Genomic DNA, 25,326 nt, shown 5'->3' on the forward strand with positions numbered 1-25,326 from the left:
TAAAATTGTCCTTGCAGCCACACGTTAAGAAGTTAAAAAAACGAAATTAATTTAGTAATATTATTACTAAATGATATTATTACTAAATATTATCATTTCAATATGCACATGATGCAAAGTATATTAATATTTATACATTTCATTTTCTACCATCTTTGAAATTCCATGTGTATTTTATATTGAATGACACGTCTCAGTTCAGATTCAGTCACATTTTAAGCACTAATCAGCCAGTCACATGTGACCAGTGGCTACCATATTGGACAGTTCAGACCTAAATATTACTAATAATAATTAATGAAGTCCTTGTTTGTTCTAGATTCTGCCCTAATAAATGTGTTGATCCAGTTAGTAAGCACTGTGGTGGTTTTACAGATGAGAATGAGAGGCAAAGAAGTTTGAGAAACATTCCTTTACACAGGGCCACGAGGCTAATGGGTGAGAAATGAAGACTGAAATGAGGCTGTCTGGTTGCAGACTGTAGGCTCCGGACCACGGCACACACGCTCCTCCAATGCAGATCCTTCTTTGCTCTTCCCATACTTTCCTTGTTTCATGCCCCTAGTCTTCCTGTTTCTCTCAAATAAATTTCTCCATTTTTGTATTTTTCCTACATCCTATTTATTCCTTCACTTGCTAATAGTCTTCAGTTAGCATAATTTTTTTTAAAGGGAGAGAGAAAGAGAGAGAGAGAAAGAATTTTTATTTATTTTTATTTTATTTATTTTTTTTTAGTTTTCGGTGGACACAACATCTTTACTTTATTTGTATGTGGTGCTGAGGATCGAACCCAGCGCCCCGCGCATGCCAGGCGAGCGTGTTACCGCTTGAGCCACATCCCCAGCCCAAGTTAGCACAATTTAAAGCTCCTAGACACATGTATTTGGAGACCCTATAAATAATCTCACCACCAGCAAGAGGATGAGTTACACACGGGCCGTTTCAAACTCATGTTGGTTGCTGTTGAAGTGACTCATACACATGGAAGAAAGACATGGTCGTATTTTAAGTCATTATACACATACTTCTATGAATAAAAAGAACTTGACTGGACACCTTAGACTCTTTCAGTCTCTCTTGATGTCATCTTTCTAAATTTCAAAACTTGAAATACTGACTATTTGAACAAATAATAAAATACATACAGGTGCATGGACACATAAACACAGAGCAGACTCTTCCAGTAAAAATGGTTTCTTGTCAGCTTATTGGGAGACAGCATTAAAAAAAAAAAAAAAAAAAACCCTGAGATCCTGTTCTGGGAACAGCTGCTTCAACACTGACACATCTTTTCCATCTCTAAGTACCATTTTCATGACTCAGGCTTCTGCTACCATAATGTTAACCACAAATGCAATTTGTTTAAGATGCCAAAAGAATCTCTTGAGAACACTACAGTTCCCTCTGAAGAAAGAGCTGATGAATATGGGGTAATAGTGGAAGTTAAGTTTTCTTGGTTAAATATTTACAAATAGGTTTAAAGGTAGAGAAAAACATTCTAGGATTCCTGATACTTCTCTGTGTATGGGCTGATGCCTGTTTCTATTCTACTGCAAAGAGGCAATAAAACTGTACATAACAAAAGCAAAATTAATTCATAACAGACATTAAAAATACTCTTAAGACATCAAGATCACTCTAAAGACATTAAAATGGGTTGACACTGAAATTAAAAATTTTCTTTTGGATATTTTTAAAGAAAAGGGTGATCAGCCAAACGTCAGGCCCAACTGAAATAAAATTCTATATGAAGGCAGAAAAAACTCCCTTTTTGTAAGTCAAAGCTCAGTCTTGTTAAAGTGGGCAGCTTCTTGTTAAAATGCCCAGAAGAAAACAGGACTATCTGCTCTGAAAAATTAAAAGTATATTAACACAAATGTAAATGTCACTGGATATATCCCACCTTGTAATTTTATGTTCCTCTACTCCCAGTTCCTAAAAAATACATAACAAAATCTTTAGCAAGCAGCAGGGAGGTAAGATCAAAAATTGAAGGCTAATTTTTGTTTGTTTGTTTGGGTTATAGACCTTTCAAAAAATTACATATTGACAAATTATAGTGGCATACAGTTATGAGGTACAGTGCCATGTTGAGATTTTTAAATATGACGTGGAATGATTAAATCAACCTAATTAACATATCCTAACCTCAAATATTTAACATTTTTTAATACTTATTTTTTAGTTGGACACGATATCTTTATTTATTTTTATGTGGTGCTGCAGATTGAACCCAGGGCCTCACACATGCTAGGTGAGCACTCTACCGCTGAGCCACAACCCCAGTCCAAACATTTAACATTTTTATGATTAGAACATTTGACGCAATACTGAAATATACAATATTCAATTACTAGCTATGTTCGCCATGTTGTGCAATAGATCTTTTTTTAAAAAGTCAGGCTTATTGTTCCCATCTTGGTGAAAGGAGAGTGCAGACATTTCTTCAACATATTGATTTCAGATCTTTTGGATAAATACTCAGAAGCAGAACTGCTGTATCATGTGGTAGTTCTATTTTTAATTTTTTGAAGACTCTCCATATCATTTTCCATAATGGCTGTAATAATCTACATTCCCACCCACAGTGTATGAGAGTTTTTTTTTCCTCCACATCCTTACTAGCATGAAAGAATTATCATCCATCTTTTTTATATTAGCCACTCTAGCAAGTGTGAGGAGATCTCTCAATGTGGCTTTAATTGCTTCTCCCTAATGATTAGCAATGCTGAGAATTTTTCTTTATGTATCTATCCTCTTTTGAAAAATGTCTGTTTAGGCTCCTTGACCATTTCTTAATCAGATTATGTGTTTTCTTTCTTTAGAGTTCAGTTCCTTACATATTTTGGATACTAATCCCTTATTTTAAAAAATGGCTTGCAAATATTTCCTCCTGATCCATAGATTGTCTCTTCACTGTTAAGTGTTTCTTTGTTGTGCAGAGCTGCTTTTCATTCTAGAAAAATCTTTAAACTTCATAGAATTTTAACTGAGGGAAAAATATTTGCCTACTCTATCTAGAAAAGTTCCATCCCTCAGTTGATTTGCTACTCTTAAAATACCTACTCTTAAAACATGTCTGATACTTCACTGTGTTTGCACATCACAAAGTCTGGAGTCTTTTGCTGTTAGGGACCAGCAGGTTCAAGAGGATGTGCCCTGAGGGCCGCATTCTAAGAGGCCCCATTACTGGAAGGGCACAGGAGTTCTTTCTTCCCATAAGAATGTTTGTGTAAATATGTCAAAATAGACTCTACTGTCATCTGAAACTGAAAAGAAGAGATAAAAATTTTAAAAAAGAGAAAATACTTTACATGCCTCTGGACTGAAGGAGTAAAATTCATGGGCAGCTTGGATTTTAAAATTAAAAAAAATTTTTTTCAAAAAAAGTATGTGGAAATAAAGATTCAGAAACCAAAATGACAATTGCTAACATGCTACATGAAATGAAAAGTGAATATCAGTTCAGCTGCATTTCTAGAATAGCCTAATCAGTGCTTCAGTCAAAAGCAGGACCTTCACCCAAACATAGAGATGCATGTTTTGACTGATGTTATTTCTGCACTGTTCATGGTGGTCTTCTTTAACCCATGGAAACATGTCACTACAATCCAGTTCCATCTCCATTGCTCTCATCAACATCCTTACTCTCAGATAATCTCATTCTAGAGAAGATGCAAGGAAGGCTTCTGGTGGAAAACTCTAGACTTGGAACTAGCAAGCCAGCAAATGGTGCCCCCATCACCTCCCACTCTCTGCTCCTTCCCTCCCATACAAATGAAAGGATGCTCATTCTGCCACCGGAAAGAGAGGGATGGGGAAGACAAAACATTAGGGAAGGAAGGGAAATCACCTAGCTTGATTCCCAGGTATTGGGAAAAGGTTATGAAAACAGAATATTTAGGGAAAAATATGGAAGAACAGCCTCTTATTAAAGACTAAATGAAAAAATCAAAAGGTAATTTAATATTAAAATCAAAAGTACTTTAAAATTGAAAGAAAAACAACACCATTTCAGCATGAGCAGAATGTGAAGGATGGGTAAGGAGGGCAAAGTTACAAGCTATATCAGAAGGACACAGAAATATGGGGGGTTTTGGGCTGGGGATGCGGCTCAAATGGTAGCATGTTTGCCTGGCATGCGCACGGCGCTGGGTTCGATCCTCAGCACCACATACAAATAAAGATGCTGTGTCTGCCGAAAACTAAAAAAAATAAATAAATATTAAAAAATTCTCTCTCTCTCTCTCTCTCTCTCTTAAAAAAAAAGAAATAGGGGGTTTTAGTAACTCATGATAAACAAATTGCTCCAGATATTCTGCTGAATTCAAGCAACTAAAATAAATATAGTTGAAAGACCATCTGGAGTAAGGTGAAGCTAACACAACTTTTGTTGGATTTTGCATATTTAAAGTAAAATTAAGGAGGATGCCTATTTTGAATTAAGCATTAGGACTACTGACACTAACACAGTAAAAAAGGACTACTAGACTCAGATTAGCATCATCAATAAGAAACTCCACTTTAAAGTCCATTTGAATATCAATGACTAAGAAGAAACATAAAAAGTTAAAATTAAGCAAATGAGACTACCTTAATTATGAGTTTTTTTTAAAATCATAATAAATAAACTGGGATGGGGGTGTAGATCAGTGCAATAGCACAGCATGTGCTTTGCATGTGTGAGACCCTGGGTTCAATCCATAGCACAGGAAAAAAAAAAAAAAAAAGCAGAAGAATTGGGAGTTGAGATGCTGAGATGAACTAGAAAGCTGTAATTTAGTAAAAATGGGAAAATAAACAAAAGAAATTATTTAAATGTTAAAGGGCCCACAAACACTAAAGAAGGAAAAATAATTGATATAAAAACAAACAGCAGAAGGCAAATTAGAAGCAAGAATTAAGAGAACATGGGAAAAACAGAAGCCCTTGAGAAACAGGGGTCTTTCAATCAGAAAACTTTATCTCCTTATTCATAATTGGATCTATGGGGTTTAACTTATTTTCTCATTTAGGTCACAACTTTTATTTTAACCTGTTTCTTTACTGAGAATTAAAGAGCTTACTGAATTTGGCCACATTATTTTGTATCAGAATCTTTCATAGCCCCTGACCAAATGCTTACCATTATTCTTACAAAAAAAAAAAAAAAAAAAAAAAAAAAAAAATTAAAAATAAAAATAAAACAACCTCTCCCAATTTTTCAGTAATTTGATTTACCCTCATCCCAGAAATCCTAAGACTCTTGAGAGCTTTGCAAAGATCTCTTTCACTGTGATATACCCAGGGGAAGGAGAAGGGGAAGGGGAAGGGGAAGGTGCATTTTGGAACCTATGAACTACTCCTTCCCCAGGTTGAGAGCGGCCTTTTCATATCTGACCCCCTCTACCTCTCCTCATCTCCACCCAGTCTCAAAACACTGCTTCCAGGGGTGGAGCCAGTAATATGTCCTGACTTCAGCACTGCCTTTAATATAAATCTGTGAAACCGCCTTTAGTTCTATTTTATCTTCCCACACTTATTAAAGCACTGTGTGTTACATAAACTGACATTTCTAATGCCCATATTCAAACTGTTAGTGAGTCTTTTTAAATCCTCTCAGGTGATGGCTTTAACTCAATTAATTGCTATGCTTCCTTTTTTGGAAAAGGTAACCAGTCAGGTCTCTGGCTGCCTTTAATACCTAACTCCCAAAACATCACCTTTTAAGAAAAAGTACATATTTTTAAAAGCAGAGGAACAGAATGGTTTTCCTCCTTGTGGATCCTCGCTGTGAAAGTCCTGGCACTTTTCTGGCTCCGGGCCACAGCCCCCTCCACCGCTGTGATCTACTCTTCCAGCTGCTCAGCCCTTTCCCAGTTCTCTGGACTATTACTAAATCCCATTAATCCGGTCACAGCACATTTATTACCCTGTACATCCATTAATCAGTGACACAGAAGTTGCTGGCACACAATTCTCCTCGCATTCTCTGCTGCGTGCAACCTAATGTACATCTTCCCAGAACTTCTGTTCCAATTATAGTGCACCCTCCAAAAAGTTCAACTGCTTTTCTGGCTTACTCTGCATTTCTTTTCAACATACTTAGAGGAAAAGACCTCAACCAACTGCCTTTAAAGGGGAACAAAGCAAAGTCAAAATTACCAGATTTTGACAGCTTGCGCATGCATCATTTCCATTAAATATGGCTCTTAGCTACCTACAAATGATATGGTCATATCATAAGGATCTCAAGACCCCGCCAATGCCTTGAAAAGTTCACAAACTTCTTGTCCTGAATCAAAACGCATCTGGCAAAGTAAATAAGCACATATCCTATTTCCCTAATTGAGGACTGCTATATAACACTTTACTTCTAGATAAATGGTGTTTTTTCACAGTATTCTCTGAAGGAACCCGAAAGTTCCCTTAAGCAGAAGAATTTCACAGCTGACACAAGCCACAGAGAAACACAAAAAAAACACTTCTGTAGAAGTAAGTAGTAAACTAAAGACCCCAATGTGACAAACAGGCTAGAACAAGATTGTAAATGAAAGAAACTATTTTTCGAAAATAGACATTCCTCCCACCATATCTAAGGACGTTCTGTTTAAAAGAATCAACATATCCATACCCCAAATATTCACTGATGCTAACAAAAGTCTAGTTAGGTGCACCAACCTTGAAAAATATGTTTTACATCAAAAACCAAGGAAACCAAACCTTAAAATCCCTGAGAGGAGGAGGAATATACAAGAAGCATTTGGTTAACAATGCTGCAAAACAATTTATCAGTTCTGTCTTGGGCCCTCATTCAAGGTGGTTCAATTACCATAGTATATCAGAAGGACATAATTTTAAGATGATTTCATCCTAAAAGGAAAACACACAACCTCTACCAAGAAAATGTGAATACCAAGATTAATGAAAGAGGCCCATCAAGTAACAAACTCAGGAGAAACCCCCAAGGACAAGGAATTACATGGCAGGTGATCATTCAGACTTCTTGGCCTCAGCTAAGTACAAGGACGACATACAATTCCTAAAACAGTAGTATTCATAAAACTGAACAAATTCTTGCACATGATTTGTGATTTGCTTAAGAGTGGGTCCATATTCAATGCCAAGTCCTCTGGCCTACCTGGCCGTGCAAGGCGTGTCAGAGAGATGTACACGTCATGGCAATCTCTTTCTTGTGGTATGATGAGCTGTATGATCTGAAAGTTCTTGCAGCGAATCAGAAGAGGACATCCAGTAGCAGCTGTTGCCTGTTTTTCAATGGTGGAAATCTGACTGTGAAGAATCTAGAAACCAAAAGTTATTTTGGATGCACTAAGCACAAATAACCAACAGATATGACAAGGACTAACACAGGTCTTTGAGCCACACAAATAAGAAACACAACCCAACCTTCAGCTAAGTCACCACCTGTGCCCAGATAACAAGAAATGAGATGTTCCAAGTGAGAACTAACTGTCTCAATTTAGCTTTTATATATATAAAGCTTTCTGATATCCAGCATAATTATTTTGAAACAAACTATTTAGCATACAATTGTGCACAACTTCAGGTAAGAGAACATTTGGTACTTAAATGTTGAATATGCTTAAGAGCTAAAATTAAATAAGGTCATGGGAAGTTAGTAAAATAAACTTTTTGCAAGCAACAGAAGTTAGAGATGGCTCCACTGGGAGGTGCCACCATGCTCCTTAATTCCACATGGAACACTCAAGTTCAATAGCAAGTTGGGGTTGTTGTTTTCTGAGCTGTTGGTGGTCAGGCAAGCTGCAGAAGAAAGGATTTATTTTAGTTTTTAATTTTCTCTTACTTTCAAGTGACAAATCATAACTATGTACAGTATTAGGATACAATGTGATGTTCTGATGTATGTATACAATGAGGAATGATTAAATCAAGTTAATATACCCATCACCTTGCTTATCTATCATTTCTTTAGGGTGACACAGTTGAAATTTGCTCTCTTAATTATTTTGAAAGATACATTATTACTGATTATAGTACCTCTCTGTGCAATAGACCTCAAAACCTATCTTTCCTAATTATTTGAAACTTTGTACCTTTGGTTAACAACTTTCCATTCCCTCCCTCCTTACCCGACTTCCAGCCTCTGGTGACCACTGTTCTGCTCTCTAAGGAAGAGATTTCACTGAAGAGAAATCATGCTAAAGTGCATTTCTCTGGTCTTTCAAGGTCCACACTATATCCTCCATGGCAGCACTTCATTCTCCAAGCTCCTGTCCACCCCACAGTGCCTGCCACCTCTGCAAAAATGTAACACTGTCCATGGAGTCTGGAAAGGGAGATATCTGCCATTCAGGGATTCTGGTCTGGTCATAATGTCAAGGTTAGACTACTGAATAAATTAAGAAATATCTCATATTTTTATTTTAAATAGCAGATGGGACTCTTCTCTAGATTTTCTTTTCAAAATTATCAGATAGATAGAAACAACCTAATAAAATGATTGAATGGCTGCACTATAGGATCCTGCAAATAATGTGTATATTACAAATTAAGCACTATGAAAATGCTGCATCTGGCATATTGACATTATTGAATATCTACTTGATGGTTATAATAACATGAAGCACTTGAACCTGCAGGCTATATCTTGGTTTGTCTTTACTGATGTCCAAGTGGTTAGTGTTAACAATGATTAAGTTGATTGGGTGGATATGACTCAGCAATAGAAAAGGACAAGGCACACATTCCAGAGACAGTCCTTTGAACATCCAGACCCCAACAGCCCCCACCTTACCCTGAGGAAAGAATTGAGGGTCACATTATTTTACTTCCAGCAATGGAAAATACGAAAAGCCAAAAAACAAGGAAAACATACCCATGTTTCTTTTCTTGCATCAGGTACATTTTCTACAAATATGACATGAGTAGCTGTCAGATACAAAGTACCAAGGGCTGCTTTTTTAGAAGACATTCGATCAACCAACCGGACATTTTCAACCTAGAGAAACCAGTTTGATGGAAAGAGTTTTAGTGAAGCAAAAGGGCTATTCAGAAAATAGCAGGCAATCTCCCACTTACTGTAATGTAGAATTTTGAGAATTCCTACAGTAACAAAAACCAAAATGTGCCCCCTTATTTAGACTTCAATATGATAATGTATATAGACGATAAATATTCACCAATTACTAAAAGATGACTTTAAATGTACTACAAAGCATTTGTAGATTCTATCCTTTCTTTGAGGTTTAAAGAGGTCCAAGTTTTCATTTCATAGTAATTACACAAAAATTCTAATTTAAGGCAGAAAGTGTATGCAGTAAAGCTCTGAGATTACACAGTGACTATGCATGAACTACATTCTATGAAAAAAGAAAATGATATGTGATCTCATGTGTTTCTAAAGTTGTAGAAATGTCCTTATGGTTGTTTGCTGTCATATAAACCATAGTAGGAAATACAAACATATATTTTTGGGGAAAAAAGTATCAGAGAACTGTATATAAAGAAACCCTACTTTATATACAGTTAAGATCCTCATATTCATTTAGGATAAAATCTTTTGAATGACAGAATTCTCATCACCGAGCTAAAAATTCAGTGGTTCCAAAAGATGCAAGCATTTTTCAAACATTCAGCTGTTTGTGTGGAGCAATGTTAAGGATGTGTGCCCTGGGATCATCCCAACATGAAATGCAATGGAAAGGTCAAGACAACCTCCACAGGACACCGGAAACTGAAACTGGAAATGCTGATAAAACAAAGAGTTCTTTTATCAATTGAATTAATCATATTGTGAATATACCAATTAATTAGAAAGCTTTTATCATACACATTATTTATTATTTGAAACAAATAAAGATAAATCTTATTCTGGAAATATTTCTTTAATAATGATTTCAATTTTTTATATGGTTACAGAGCTGTTCCATGTCTCCATTTTTTTCCTTAATCTTCTTTTGGAATATATTTTCTTTATAAAGTATCTTCTATTTTCAAATTCTTAATATTTTTAAATCCTTCTCTGGGGTCAAACCTCTCCCTTTTCATCTCTTCTCTAATTCCTAATATTGTGAATTGTGCTTTTACCATTTTGTGATTAGACAGGTAAGGTCTTTTTCTTTAAAGCAAATAGGTCTTAAATTATCGACTTTATAATTTTTCTCTTTTCTAATTTGTTAATTTCTGATTTTGATTGTTAATAAATGTTGTAACTTGCCTTTCTTGGGCATATTATATGGTTTTTGTTTATAAATCCCCAGATTTAATAGTTTGTTAATTTTCATTATGTTTGTTTAATAACAAAAGTTTTTAAATTCAAGCATTTTCCTCCAAGTAAATCTTTGGCTGCATCCTTTGAGTTTTGTTTGTATACTCATTCTTCATGCTTTCTAAAAAATCTGTAATTGCAGTTTTTATTTCTTCTTTGACCCAAGAGTTTTTATGGAGAATATTTTTGAATTCCCACATGGTTGGATTTTTTTTATTTAAAATTTTGTTATTAAACATTCTATTTTGAACTAATTACAATAAATGATATTATTAAAGAGAACTGTGGAAGAGAAAAAAATAAGGGGATATGTTATTTTTAGAACATTTTTCGGGGGAGAAAAACTCATTTGCATGCTAAAACTAAGCTAAATTAAGCGTAGGACCAGAGGTACTATACCAGTTAACATCTAAAAATAGAGTGCAAATAAGTTTTTCCTGGACTTAGGGCTAATGAAACAAGACTTTTGGGGGATAATATATTGAATATAAAGGAATATTTTTGAACCAAAAGTATTTAGCATAAATTACTTTTTCCTACAGAAGTGACAGAAGCCATACCACTTAAATTATTTTTAGAAAATCGAGTAGAACAGAATAAGGTACACAGAAGTCAATAGATTGGAATACATAGTGGGAGTTTTCCATGTCTATTTGTTAACTTTGGATGCTGCTGCAGGAAAATTAAATTTCAAAATTTGGCAATGGTTCTCATAGGTCCCAGAGCTGTCAAAAGCAATTCTAAAGTTATGGAAGGAAAAAAGAAATGATAAAAAAAAATGAGGGAAACACCAACAGCATGATTTCCCAGTGATGTGTAACAGCAAAAGAAATGAAGAGTAAAGATTAAAATTCTGTTACCTAATAAATTCTGTGAAGACAGAGAACAGTGTTCAGGGCTCTGTCATGGTACATACTAAGCCAGAGCAACTTAAAAATGAAATAAAACTCAGAGTTCCAGCACCACTCTGAAAACCCACTGGTTCCACGACTGCCTCATCACTGAGCTACCTAAATTCTATCTCATCTACATATGTAATAACTTACACAGCAATAAGGCTTCTTTCATATTTGGAGAGATAAGACTCAGGAAACCACCCATTTCTTGAGGCAAAGTTATTGTAGCTTAGCCACAAACTCCTGGGAACACGGCTTAAAACACACTAGATATGCATGCTCTGGGCAGGGCATTTAACCTACGTGAAGTTACATACATTTTTCACTTCCTGACATTTCTGACAATGAGATTCACATATGACTAATGTGATGTCACTGTGTCATTTAGTTGGCACTGCTTTTTTCTTTCTTGGTGGGACATAAAATCTGCTGCCTCTTACCATCACTGGTTTGCTGAAATGCAGTAAATTTATAGTCTTTGGCTTATAAATGATATTTGAGGCCATGGGACTGAAGGGAGAGTATGCAGAGTGGAAAGAGAAGAAATATGAAGAAATTCAATGTTTAAAGGTCCCATAGAAGAGGAGGATCTGAAGAGCAAAGTTGACAAGAGTGGCCAGGAAGGGGGCCATTATGTTGCTGTCAGGGGGATGGCAGAGGGAATGCTTTGAGAGAGGGATTTTTTTTTATGTCACATGGTGCTGAAAGATAGAGGAAGGCAAGAACTGTAAGTTGCCCATGAAACACACTAGCAACCTTAAAAGAAGTGGTCCTGCAAGCACCAGGATCAGAAGCCATAACCAAGAACCTGACGCACAAACTCACAGGCACTGAGAAGGTAAAGAGCTCCTCTATGCAGAAGTGAGGCTGTAGGGTACAAGGCCAAAGCACATTAAGAGCTTTTCAGAAGCAAATGGCAGACCAAGATGCTGTAGAGACAGAAGCCCAGCATCCGCACTGTGATAAACACAGGAAATACACTGACTCCTTAGAGGGATCTCAAAGGAACACATTTTAAAGGATTAGAAAAAGGAGATAAGGATGATTGGGTAAGGATTTGTTTTCCTACTCATGGTAAAATCTCTTCCAACCCCATGAAGTTTCTCAGTTTTTAAAACTGGTCTTCAAGAAAACAGTGGAAGGACAAGTGTGAATAATATATTATGCTTACATCTTTTTAAATACCTTTATTTTGTGTATTTTTATATAGTGCTGAGGATCGAACCCAGGGCCTCACATGTGACAGGCGAGTGCTCTACCATTGATCCACAGCCCCGACCCCCATTACACTTACATTTTAACAATGTTGTATTCATTACCCTACAAAGTAAAAAAATAGAAGAGAAACAATCGAATTTTCAGTAATTTAAATTGGGTTCTTTTCAAAGTTTTTATTAGATCATGCTTTATACGACTGCCTTCATAGTAGCCCACAAATATTATTATTCACAATAATGTTGTTATATGTTTAATGTTCCAGATATTTCACTCAGATTTCTCTTTTATCCAGAAGGTAACAATCATTTTTTTCTTTCTTATTAAATAACATATTTTAGAGTAAAAAAAATAAAACTGGTCTTCAAAAATTATGTACATATTGATTAAATGTTCAAAGATTCAGTAATATAGAAGGAAGAAAATCACCCCTAGGACCATAATTCAAATACAAGCACTGTTACTCTTTTAGAGTATTTTAAAAAATTCCTATACCTTGTTTTAAGTGTTTTATTACATAGTGAAGTGCTAGAAGAAATAATCCCCAGGGATGGGATGGATAAGTATAATCTAATCTGTTAAGTCATTTGCTCTAAAGTAGCATCAATCCTTCCTTTGCCCTAATCATCCAAACAGCTGGTTATATACCAAAAAGCCTTCTTTGATAGTTTGTTGTTGTTTTTGTTGCTTTCTTTTTTTGGGGGGGGGGTGGGGAGGGCTCAGGGTGGAGGTAGAAAGGTTGTAATTCAGGAAAAGGCAGATTCCATTCTAGCTGTCATTGAATAGAGATGCACACACAAACGGATGGTAAAACAACCTGCCCCGTGTACTAAGCAGCAGATATTGCCAGAGAAGACTGCAAAAATGCAAGAAGCCATGGAGGCTGGCAGAAATTCTCAAGAGAACCTTTGACTTTGGAAGGTAAGAGAATGGGGGGTGTTCAAAATAACTCTACCAACATCTCACAGATCAGGCCAAACACAGTCTCTTGGTTTATGTAAAAATCCTCAAAATAACAACCAATATAAAAAAACAATAAATATTCTTAGAATATGTGCTTACTCTATGTCATACTTCATTCTATGGTTCTGCATCTCTGACCTTAGTTAATCCCCTATATCAGTTAGGTTCTTACATAAACCCCATTTCAAAGTTCCGTTTACAGACTTGACAAATTTCCTCAGCTCATGCAGGGAACAGGAAGCAAGGCTCAGTCTGTAGCTAAGGTTCATCTAACTCCAAACCCCAAGGTACTCATTCATCATGGTCTTTGAGGTCATTCTAGTACTGTTACTTAAAATTAATGTTTAGAATAATCAGCTGGCAATTATTTTAAGCAATCTTATACAGGAAATTTGATTTTGAAAACACAATGCTTTAAGACAAAATTATATTGTAAAAATATATGCAAAACTGTTATCAGAATGCCATCCTTTGAGATAAACCCAAAGACAGAAACTTAGAAATAGGATATGAGAGTCCAAACACTGGCACAGACAGATTTTCAGGATTCTCAGAAGAAATAAAAGGGAACACTGAACATCTAATTCCATGGAACAAAATGCCTCTGTGTAGCACTGAGTTAGGTTCTGAAAAGAAAAACAAAGACAGAGTCTTTGTATCCCTCTAGAAACTTACAGATCCAACAGAAAAGACTGTGCCCCAGTTTAACATCCTTTTTTTATTCCTGTCCCTCCTCTTTTGGTGTTAGATTGAAGGAGGAAAAAGGTTTTGTCAGCTTTTCTGGGCCAGGGCTGAAAAGCTTCAGTCAAAACATGGGGCTCCAACAAAGCACTGCCAGGTCTGAAACAGGACACCCTAGCTACAGGACACAAGTCCTTCTTCGCCCTTCCCTCGCTGCCTAGGAGTCAGGAGGATCTTATAAATCACAGAGAGACAGAGCCTCTCTTCAGAAATTCTGATGGTGCCACCTTCTAATTTCAATCTTAATAGAATAATAAATATGGATCTTTGCTTTCTACCCTGAAGGTCAAATGGTAGACTGCTGAAGATTGTGGGTTCCAGAATCATCTAGGACTATCTGCGTAAGTAAAGCCGCTCTGCAGGATAAGGAGTTCACAGAGCCGGGTAGAGTTACCATTCATTGAAAAGGACAGGAGGAAAACCAATGGCACTAGCCACAAGTTTTGTCCGGGACAGAGACCAAGTTCTCAGTACCATATAAAAAAGGCTAAAGGTCACTGTCAATCATCGGGGGAAGAGATCCAGAGATGGTTGAACAGGGAGAAATCAAAATGTCTGCAGCAGCCAAATCCTAAGACAAGTTTATGTTCTAATCTAAGAAAAGCAGCTAGATAAATAGTTTGTCATGCTAAATTTGGTATCATGACATTTTCTAACTCTACCAACATGAAAAGAAAAGTATTTGCAAGTCAGGAGGCCTGGGCTCTGGTTCTGGTTCTGGTTTTGAAACTGAACTGTGGGCACAGGCAGTTGTACATTTTTCCTCCTGGGTTTTGCCTTCTATAAAGAATCTAAGGGTTTCTAATGTCTCCCTCCATTCCAGCAGGCTGCAGCTCTGACTCAGTGGCACGAAACAGCAACTGTGAGAACACAGACACAACAGAGAGACAGAGCCTCTCTTCAGCAATTCTGATGGGGCCACCTTCTAATTTCAATCTTAATAGAACATGGATCTTAGCTTTCTACTCTGTAACTCAAATACAATTCAATATTAAATTCTCCAGAAATTCAGCCATCCAGGAATGTGGCTGACCATCGAAACTCTGTGGTTTTCTAAGGAAAGGAAGCCCCCGCCTCAGAACAAGGGTGCTGCGACAGTCCCTGAAATGGGGACAGAGGCTACACTGACATCCACAGCTCTAGACCCAAAGTGGGGCCAGGAACATCCCAAGCCCATGCACACGGGCCAGGTAGCCCAGGTGAGAAGTTGCCAGGCTACAACTGGCTATTTTTCAGTCTTAACCTGTCTTAAACTCCTCCCTGTCTTACACTCTTCTTTTCCTTTTTGCTTCTTTCAGAGAGGAGTTAGCTAATAACTAGGTAGGAATCCTAGAGTTTCTGTAATTCTAGGAGACTTCTACTTCTCATAAGTAAGTATCATTAGATTTTTAATCTAAATTAAAAGTCTTGTTAAAGTATTAAAAACAAAGCCTTTGGTTGGCTTTCTTAAAGAAATGACATCTGACTGAATCTCTTTTTAGGTGTCCTATTCAATCTAATGCCATAAAAATCCTTAAGAGACAATGAAAACTATTTCTGAGAATGTACATACATATCACAGTGCCCACTTTATTTCTAAAAACAAAAAAATTAGCCATCCATCAAAATTTTTTTTTCAGTCTTTGATGTTGATATTCAGACTACATGGCAGACACTTAGGGTCTGCCTACACACCCAATGCCCTCCTCACTGTTCAGAAAGAGCCTGAGTGACAAGGATGACTTCTGCAGAAACCAAAGTCGAGACAATTACAGTAATGAGAACCTAAAAGTACAGGCAGGGTCCATTTCTTCCTAAAATGTTTTTCAGCTGTGAGCAGAGCCATAAAATGTGAAAGTATAGAATACAAAAATGTGCAATAATCATACGGTAAAAAAATATGTAAAAGTTAATGTAGTTCTCTTGTACTGTGTAGCATTTAGCACAGTGATTGGGATAAAATAGTGAGAGTTCTGGTCAGTGACTATAACAACCTCTCCCACGGTGCCCAATAGCCAGCCACCAGGACAGGGCAACATGAAAAGCAGCTGAATTTGCTGTGATGCACAGGAACCAGATTCCTGGCCTGATATCTTCTCAGAAAGGAACACCCACTGCAGGGTGGTGTGGAAGCTTCTGGGGAGAGCAGATGCCTTTGGATCTGGAGAGTTGGGAGGTGGGTGAGTGTGGATGATACCGGTATGAAAGCTCTTTCGCCTTTAAGTAGTGCCTACTCCCTTACTGGCCATTTAACTAAATTCTGGTGCCAAACTGGGGCACTCTGTAAGTCTAATTTTACAGAAAAGTTGCTAGGAAAGAAGGCAGCAGATTCCATGTTGGTAATTTTTTAACAAACAGTAATTATTACTAAAGAAACCCATAACAGAGACATCAGTTTTGCTTTCTGTCCCCACTGAATGCTCACCTCACATCTGTGATTTCATTTCCTCTGTGTTAAACTAGTAGTAACTACTGATTCTTCCAGAAAGATGGACTACTCAATTATAGTTGGCAAAGTACTCTGATATGCAAGCAGAAAAATTAAAACAATAACAAATTCTTCAGACCATTCAGAATTGCTATAATCTGTTACAATTACAGAAAAAAAAACATTTAACTTTTCTAATTTAAAACAAAAAGCACTTTTTACCCTTACATAAATTTGCTTAAACAAATAAAAAGTGCTATCCATGAAACTTTAAGGGTATTCTAATCCACTCTTTTGGTAGAAAAATCAGGAACATCAATCCTTTCCCCAAAAGGCAGATTTAATCTGTTTAAAACTATAAAACCAATGAAAGTCTTTTCCCAGGACCATTTTATTCAAAGGTCACAGATTGGAGAAGAACTAAGAAAAGGGCAAAAATCACAGAGCACAATCCAAGAAAATATATGACATGTAACCAGAAGAAACAGATCTCACCCTTCATGAGATCCATAAAAAATCTTTTGTACAACACAGAGGAAAATGTTTGTGGGATATACAACATACACTGGAATGTATGAAAAGAACCCATTTTTAAGCTACCCCAAAAAGTTAACTCTCTTAAAAATATATCCTGCTATGAAACTGTTATTTCAAAAGCATGGTAAATGTAATCAGATATGATACAAAACAAGCTCTCTGTGAAAGAACCCTATGAAAACCAGAGAGCTGCCCCCAATCAATTAAGATCTTTCTAATTTACTAATTAATTAATTAGGTTAATTTGTTGAGTGCCTACTCAGATACCCACATTATTGATCAAGAGACTCCTAATTGGTAATACTAAACACAGATTTCCTGACTCCATCTATATCAGGACCCTTTTAGGAGAAAGAGACAGAAATCTAAATCTCACATGGCCAAACCAAAAGGAATTTTATTGGATCATATATAAATGTCAGTAGTAGATCTAGCTTCAAGACTGGGCAGGGGCTCAGAGCACCCAGCTCCTCACACTCTATCTCCTGGCTGTGCCCTCGATGCTGGCCCTCTCTGTTCTCTGCTTTGGATGGCTCCAGCAACCTCAACCTCATCTCCTACCAAACCAGGGCATGGAGAAACACAGCAGCTGCTCCCCCAGCTGCCCATGCAAATGTTTACTGAATTCTGCTGGGTTGCATCCTTATCCTGAAACCAATCAGAGTGCTCACATAATGCCATGATTTGGGTAGTCAGATAGTATGTGACATACCCAAAACATACAGATTGAGCAAGTATCCTGAGAGGGAGCCTGGGAGAATGGATGATGGGCAACTAAAGCCAGCACATGTCTATCACATCATCTGTTACCCAAGTTGTTACACAGTCATCCTACAACATACCTTGATCATGTCACTCTATTCAGAGCCACAGTGTCTACCCTCTGCTACTGATCAGGACCTTCTACAACCTGCTCACCAGTTTCTTCCTTTCAGTCCTAAAACAATCACCAGTAAGTATCATATGGTATATGCCAATTATAATTCTCCAAAGACATACTGATTGAAACCGGAATACATGTGAGGACAGATCATCCTTCTTTCTCTTTCCTTCTCTCTCAATAGCCATTCTGCCCGCAGAGATCACATCTTCAGCCTATCTTCTCACGTACAAACTTTCATCTGGACAGAGCCAGATTCAGTTCTGAAGTAGGAGGATTCACATTTGGAAAGACTAACACCCGGTTTGGAAAAGGACTCATAATCCAAGGGGGTGAATCCCAGGGGCAAATACTCAGAAAAATTCAACCTGGTAATCTTGAAATAGTTTTCAAAACTAAGTGGGAAAGGAAAAATGGATATATCCAACTGTTTTATTATGCTGGTTGCACAAAAAAATTAAAATCTTGAAATTGTACATGTGTTAAAAGGATTTCTAGTCTATCAACTTCCAAAGTGAAGTCTTTCCTCCATGTGAGAAACAGAGTACCTGAGACACATTTTTATATATTTTTAAGACACCTGAAAATGTCCAAGTAAATCCTATATATAAAGCGATCCTCTCTGTGAAAAATACAGGCTTTGAAAAACATGTTTTTAAAAGGAGTAAAAAACAATGAGACTTCCGTCATGGATAAGCATTCTTTCACTCAAGTCAAGATCAAGGAAAAAAACCTTGATGATTTTGGAAAGCCTATAAATGCAGAGGCTGCTGTTCTATCTACCTAAATGTCTGTCAAAACAGCAGATTTGACTGATATTTAACTAAACTCTAGATTTCTCTGAGGGGAATAATGAAGCTAAAATTGTTAGAGACCCAGAGCCATAGCTGCTTAAGAAATAAGAGTCCGGGTAATTCTTGGAAAAGGCAGACAGGAGGAAAAGAAGCCTGTTTGAGCTCAGAGTAAACTACAAATATTGTGCCAGAAACCAACTCTCATAAATAAAAAGTCAGGCACTTGAGAGTTTTGCACAGGACCCATATAATTTATTTTGGTAGGATGACCCTGGATGTGTAGGATTAAAAGAACATGTGCTGCTGAACAAAAGAACAGTCCCAGGATTTATTTCGACACCACCTTAAAATAACCTCAACCAAAAATACCATTACAACAAGCACGAATAAGAGAAAAAGAGAGAGAGGGATGTTAAAAAGAAAATAAATTAAAAACAGATGCTGGGCCCATTGTAACTCAAAAAATAAATGTATGGAGTGATCTATTAAGGATAGTTGAGTTAAAAACAATAAAGTCACTTAAAACACAAAGTAGAATTGGGAGGAAAAGGACCTTGCATTGAAGCAATACACAAATTCAATACCTTACTTTATGATGATGATGATTTTTTTTTGCTCAAAAGATTTCTAAAATTCTAAAATGCCTCTGAATTTGGCATAGTTTTCACAAAGGCACAGATAGAAAGGGACTAAACTGCCTACTTAGATAGCTCTTTGGGAACTCTGGGAAAGCATTTTTCCAAATGCATGTTGTGCCAAATGGAATTTATTGCTGGTCCAAAGAGAGGAGACAGTCCAGGAACAGGGAGAAGCAAGTCTTATTCCCCCTCCCACCAATTCCTGGCCAGTATCAGGGCCAGAGGACGAAGGGGTACAGTCTGTCCATCCAGGACAAGGCCAGATTCCAGCCCATCTACACGTTCCCATGCCTCACTGCTGGCCCCCAAGCCCTCAAGGAAAAATTGTGTAATCAGCACCATATTTTTCCCTTCCTCCTCTAACGGTACAACCCTCAAGAGCCCATCATTCTCATTCCGGGAAATGAACATAAAGCAAACTGCTGTGCAGACACAAAGATGTGAGGCCTCTTCTGGGGCCAAACAAAAACTGTTGTACTGCTGCTCTGTCATGGAGCTCTGAGGTTCCCAACATCAGTGAGGACACCATGCACCCAGCACAGCATGACCCTCTTCAGACTGATACCCAAGGCCCAGCTTCTTAAGAACATCATGCCTCAACCATCCAGTCTGCTGTGAACATTCTCCTTCCTTTAAACCACTGTGACACCTGGGGTCTCATTATTCTGCCTTCTTACATGTTATTCTTATTGTACCACACTAATTATTACCAAGAACATATATTCTCGAGGAAAGCACTCATGATTTTCTAGATAATATTTCCTACAGCTCCATAACAACGCTATGTACACACTTACATCAGAATTATGGGAAGAAAGGAAAAAGAGACACAGATATTGGTTTATTGGCTTCTGGAAACAATAAGCCACTATAATTACAAAGCATCACAACTACCCTCAACTGCAGGATCCTTAGGGATAGGCATCACATTTTTTTCTGTCTTTGTATTCTTTTTTTTTTTCACATTTCAAACTTAACTCATTTTATTCTTTCTTTTTATTCCATAGTCCTAGGTACATTACAATGACAGAGACTACAACTGACAACATAATGGATTATATTTGTCCAATGAATGAAAATCAACAATATAGGTAAAAACAATGTATGTGAGGGATTGTACGTAGAATTAGGTATCATTAAGCAGAAAGGCTGCATTGTTGAATTTGAATTTTCGGACAAGGTGAGGAATATTTAATTATGAATGGAATATGTTGCTAGTAGTGGAAAAAGAGAACAGAGGAAAAAAGAATAAAGCAGAACTTCACCTGCAAAAGCAAAACTAGTGCCACAGAACTAAAACAGAATGCTGAAGAACAATTAGAAATAAAGCCATTGAAAGGTACTAAAGCTCAGACATAGTCACATTAAACTCTTTCCTTCATTCAGTCATCCAACATATACTCAGGGGGCTCCTCGACCTGTACTAGATACAGATATTCTAGATGCAGGAGATACATGAGTAGACAAGACAGGTCACTGCTCACATGTGGTCTGCTTGTTTGGGGATAGGTAGGCAGGAAATAGGCAATACACAGATAAACAAGAAAAAATAAAGTGTGTGTGTGTGTGTGTGTGTGTGTGTGTGTGCGCGCGCGCGCGCGCGCGCGCGCGCGTATATGGGTACATGCCATACAAGGGAGGGAATTAAAGCAGGTAAGTGGTTGGGTGGTGAGAGACAGCAGAGTCCAGAGAAATCTTCTGTAATAAAATTATTAGATATTTCAGTAGAGAACTAAAGTAAGCAAGAAAGCCAACCATGAGAACATGTGGGGACAGGGGATTCTAGCCAGCAGAACCAAAAGCTGAAGAGGCCCTGGGCAGGGGCAGTTTTGAAATAGTCAAGTCTACGGGGAGGTGAGGAAGCCTGATCAGATCTGTGAGGAGTGAGGAGTGGGTGACCAGGTGGCCCATGTAGTGAGGAGGAATCTCAGAGGGTCTTCCAACAATGATACCACTTTGGCTTTCTCTCTCAGTGGGATGGGAAGCTACTAGAAGGTTTACAGGGAAGGCTAACAGGATCTGGGAGCTAGATCTTCTAAAAATTGAAGAGCTTCTAATGTAACAACCTACACAGATGATACATACAGTGTTTTAAAGAACTGCAATATTATTTTTGTTTAATTCTTACAGCAATGTAAGTTCCATGAGACCATGGCCCCTAGCTGTCTTGTTCGCCATTGGATCTCTAAGCCCTTAAACAGCAACTTGCATTTAGGAAGCACTCAAGGAATATTTGCTGAAAATATAAATGAATGAATAAATTCAAGAACAAAGTCTTTGAATCTATCTGCTTAGCCCAAAAGGCAGAATCCCTTTCTTAAACTACCACTGCTCAAACTAGCTGAATTTCACCTTGAACATGCAGAATAACTCATGCTTTGCTACATGCCTGAAGGAATAAAACTTTCTTTCATAGCTTGGCAATAAATTTATTTCTCCGGGAATCCGTGATAAGCAGTGTTTTAATAAGTGAAAAAGAGAAGAAAAGTAAACATACAATTTTTATAAAGTTGTCATAGCCTGCCACAAAACTTTAAGTGGGAGTTATTTTTAAACTATTTTAAATGGCTGTGGGAGGAAGGGTTCGGTTTATGTCCTGGGAAGTACTTTTACTCCCAAAGGCTTTAACTAGCTGTCCACCAGGGGAAAGGGCACTAGAAAAAAATAGTTGAGACTGTTCCGGACCTAAGAAATATGGCACAAAATGAGCTTTTGGGGCTCCCTCTGAGTGCAATATAAGAATACAAAACTGAACCTTACAGGGACAAAGTCTCGGAATCCTGGGTGTCTGGTCAAGAGCTTTAATTTCATACCTAGTTCACAGCTTGTCCTGTTCAGAATGGGAAAAAAAATAAAAAATAAAAAAAGTTTGAGGTGTATAATAAGTTTTGAGGTGTATAATACCTTAACTGCATCTTCTTTAATGGCAGTGCCCATGTTACTCTGTTATATTCCTCCACTAAAAAGTCAAAGTGTTTCCCAGTTTCTTCTGCACATATCCATTCCAAAAAGACCCCTCCCTCAGGAATCTGGGGCCATGTCCCTGAGGCTTTGCCTCACAGGCCACACTGCAGAGGCTTCCTAAGCTGAGCTGGATACCTTTCCTAAAATCCATGTGCTTGCAGAGATTAATGTTTTTATTAAAGAAAAATATTCTCTGAAGCATGGGTGTGAACTAGAGTTGGGTTACACAAAGCCACTCTTTATAGAAGGCCTCCAGAGGAAAAAAATATTTAAACCCATTGTGCAGTGGGGAAGTGAATAAGTAGGTCAAATGAAATGTCTGGATTAAGAAAATTCTTTTTTATTCTTAAATAAAATTCTTTCATGGAAGTTTTTCAGCATATAAACCTGGGGCAAAGTCCTTTTGCAATGATGATAAATAATAAAAACAACTAAAAGTTACTGTGTTCCACATTGTTTAAGTTAACTATGTTCTCTGTTCAGTCTCTAACAAGTAATATATTAGAAAAATAAGCCTTTGAAGGACTTCAGTTAATTCAATCAAAATGATACACCTAGCTATAGTCATCAAGACTGTTGGATAATGGCTAAAGATAGACATAGAGAACACAGGAAAGAACTGAGAGTCCAGCAAGAAACACATGCACTTATGGTGGACTGATTTCAACATGGGAGTCAAGACGATTATTCGGGATTAAAAAAAAAAAAAAAAAAAAGGTTTTTCAAAAAATAGTGCTGGGGATAACTGGAATTCCACATGTAATAAAAATGATGAATCTCTAACTCACATCATATATGTTGTGGTTTGGATGCGAGTTGTCCCTCAAAAGCTCACATATGAGACAATGCAAGAAGGTCTAGAGGAAAAATGATTAGGTTGTGAGCCTTAACCTGATCAAAGGATTAATGCCCTGATGGGATTAATTGAGTGGTAACTGGAGGAGGTGGAGCATTAGGGTCATAGCTTTAGGGTATATATTTGTATCTGGTGAGTGGAGCTTGCTCTCTCTGCGAATTTCTGATCATCATGTGAGCTGCTTCCCTCTACCATACTCTTCTGCCATGATATCCTGCCTCACCTTGAGCCCGGAGGAATGGAGCCATGCTGTCTATGGACTGTGACCTCTGAAACCGTGAGCCCACAAGTAAACTTTTCCTCTTCTACAATTGTTCTGGTCAGGTCTTTTAGTCACAGCAGTGAAAAAGCTGACTAAAACAATATACGAATATTAATTGTAAGTAAATTTAAGACCTAAACAGTGTAAACTTCTGTGACCTTGGAAAAGGCAGTGGATTCCCAGATAGGATACATAAAGCAAAAGCAACCAAAAAAAAAAAATAGGTAAACAGATAAATTGGACTTCATCAAAATTTAAAAGGTTTGTATTTCAGAGGGCAACAAGAAGAAAATGAAAAGACATCCCACAAAAGGGAAGAAAATATTTGCAAGTCATATATCCAGTTGAGATCTATTAACCGGAATCCATAAATACCACTTACAACTCAACAACAACAAAAAATGAAAAATGATTTAAATAGATATTTCTTCAAAGAAGATATAAGATAATTTGCTGGGAGCCATTAGCCAAGTAAGTATGACAATTTCCTTGCCAGCGTACCCCATGTTGCAGTGACATTGAATGTACTTAACCTTGCTCAAGGACCAAGGCAGATTAGGGTGTTCCCGGTTTTAAGATAATCTTGTTTAGGGCGTTCCCAGTTTAGGTTCCAGGTTTAAGGTTTAAGATTATTCCTGCTGGGAATAGGGCGTATCCTGCTGCCTGAGTTCCCCTTGAGTTCTCACGGGATTCAGACAGTATATTTTGGAGATAGAAGCCCAGTGGAGGTGAATTTGGGAGAGAAGGAGGATTTGGGAAGAGAACGTGGATTTCCCCAGAACGTGATTGTAGACGGCTGGTGTGAGTTCGGGAATAAAGAGTTGCTGTTTGAATCTACAAGCTGTGTGGTGGCTCGTGATTGTGTGCCCAGCCAGACTGCGGCAATAATTAATATGCACATGAAAATATGTTTGAGATAATTATCCATCAGGAAAAATGCAAATCAAACTCCAGTATGCTACTACTTCACACCCATTAGGATAACTACCATCAAAAGAACAGATAATAATAAATGTGGGTAAGGATTTGGTAAAATTGGAACTCCCAAACACCTCTGTTGAATAGGGTAGCATCTTTGGAAAAATGTTAATTTCTCAAAAGATTAGGCATATGGTTACAAACCCAACGCTTCCTTTCCTGGGTATATGCCTAAGAGAACTGAAAACACATTTGTCCAAAAACCTGTACACAAATGTTCATAGCTGCACTATTAATAATAAACAGTGAAAACAACTCAAAATATCTATCAACTGGTAAAAGCATAAACAAGTGTGAGTTTATTCATAAAATGGTACATTATTCAGCAAAGAAATATATGAATGAAGTACTGGTACATGCTATAATATGAATAAACCTTGAAAATATTAACCTGAATGAAAAAAGTTAGTCATAATGGGCCATGTATTACATGATTCCATTTATATAAAATATGCAAATTAGGCAAATCTACAGAGGTAGAAAGTAGATTAGTGTTTTTCTAAGGTGTGGAGAGAAAGAAAGAGGAAATGCTTATTAGTAGATGTAGAATTTCTTTTTGGGTGGTAAGAATGTTCTAAAATTATCTCTCTGTTCAAACGTCATTTTATCTTAAAGACTGTATTATCATCATATATTAAATAACAATGTTAACTTACTCCTAACCAACAACCTTGTTACTCTATTTCTCTTCATGTCATTTTGACTATAACACACGTACACATACACACACACAACATACACATACATGTAGTCTGTATTCACCTAATCAGAAAGGTACCTTGCAGCTGGCTGCATTTGTGCATAAACATGAAATGAAGGATTATGGATTCTTAAGTTCTAAGACAGACTGTGTGTTGTGCACACCCAAGCCTCGCTGAGGACAATTAGGCCTCAAACAAACACTGGCCAGACCTATCAAAAGTGAGGATTTTAAGAAGTGTGGATTTCTGAGGAATGATTAACT

General features: G+C 37.3%; 1 protein-coding gene across 1 annotated transcript in view; it reads right to left on the bottom strand.

The window, feature by feature from the left end:
• Positions 1 to 25,326, bottom strand: part of Mtmr7 (myotubularin related protein 7) — a 92,964-nt gene that overhangs the window by 59,030 nt on the left and 8,608 nt on the right. The window contains exons 2-3 of the mRNA XM_046425982.2: positions 8,840 to 8,962; positions 7,121 to 7,283 (exon numbers count right to left, since the gene is read on the bottom strand). Coding sequence (XP_046281938.2) covers positions 7,121 to 7,283; positions 8,840 to 8,962 — 286 coding nt within the window. The remainder of the gene's footprint in view (positions 1 to 7,120; positions 7,284 to 8,839; positions 8,963 to 25,326) is intronic.

Source organism: Marmota monax, unplaced genomic scaffold (genome assembly GCF_021218885.2).
Source record: "Marmota monax isolate L192 unplaced genomic scaffold, Marmota_monax_Labrador192_F-V1.1 WCK01_AAM20220418_F8-fsc00197, whole genome shotgun sequence".
In the NCBI taxonomy this organism is placed as follows: Eukaryota; Metazoa; Chordata; class Mammalia; order Rodentia; family Sciuridae; genus Marmota; species Marmota monax.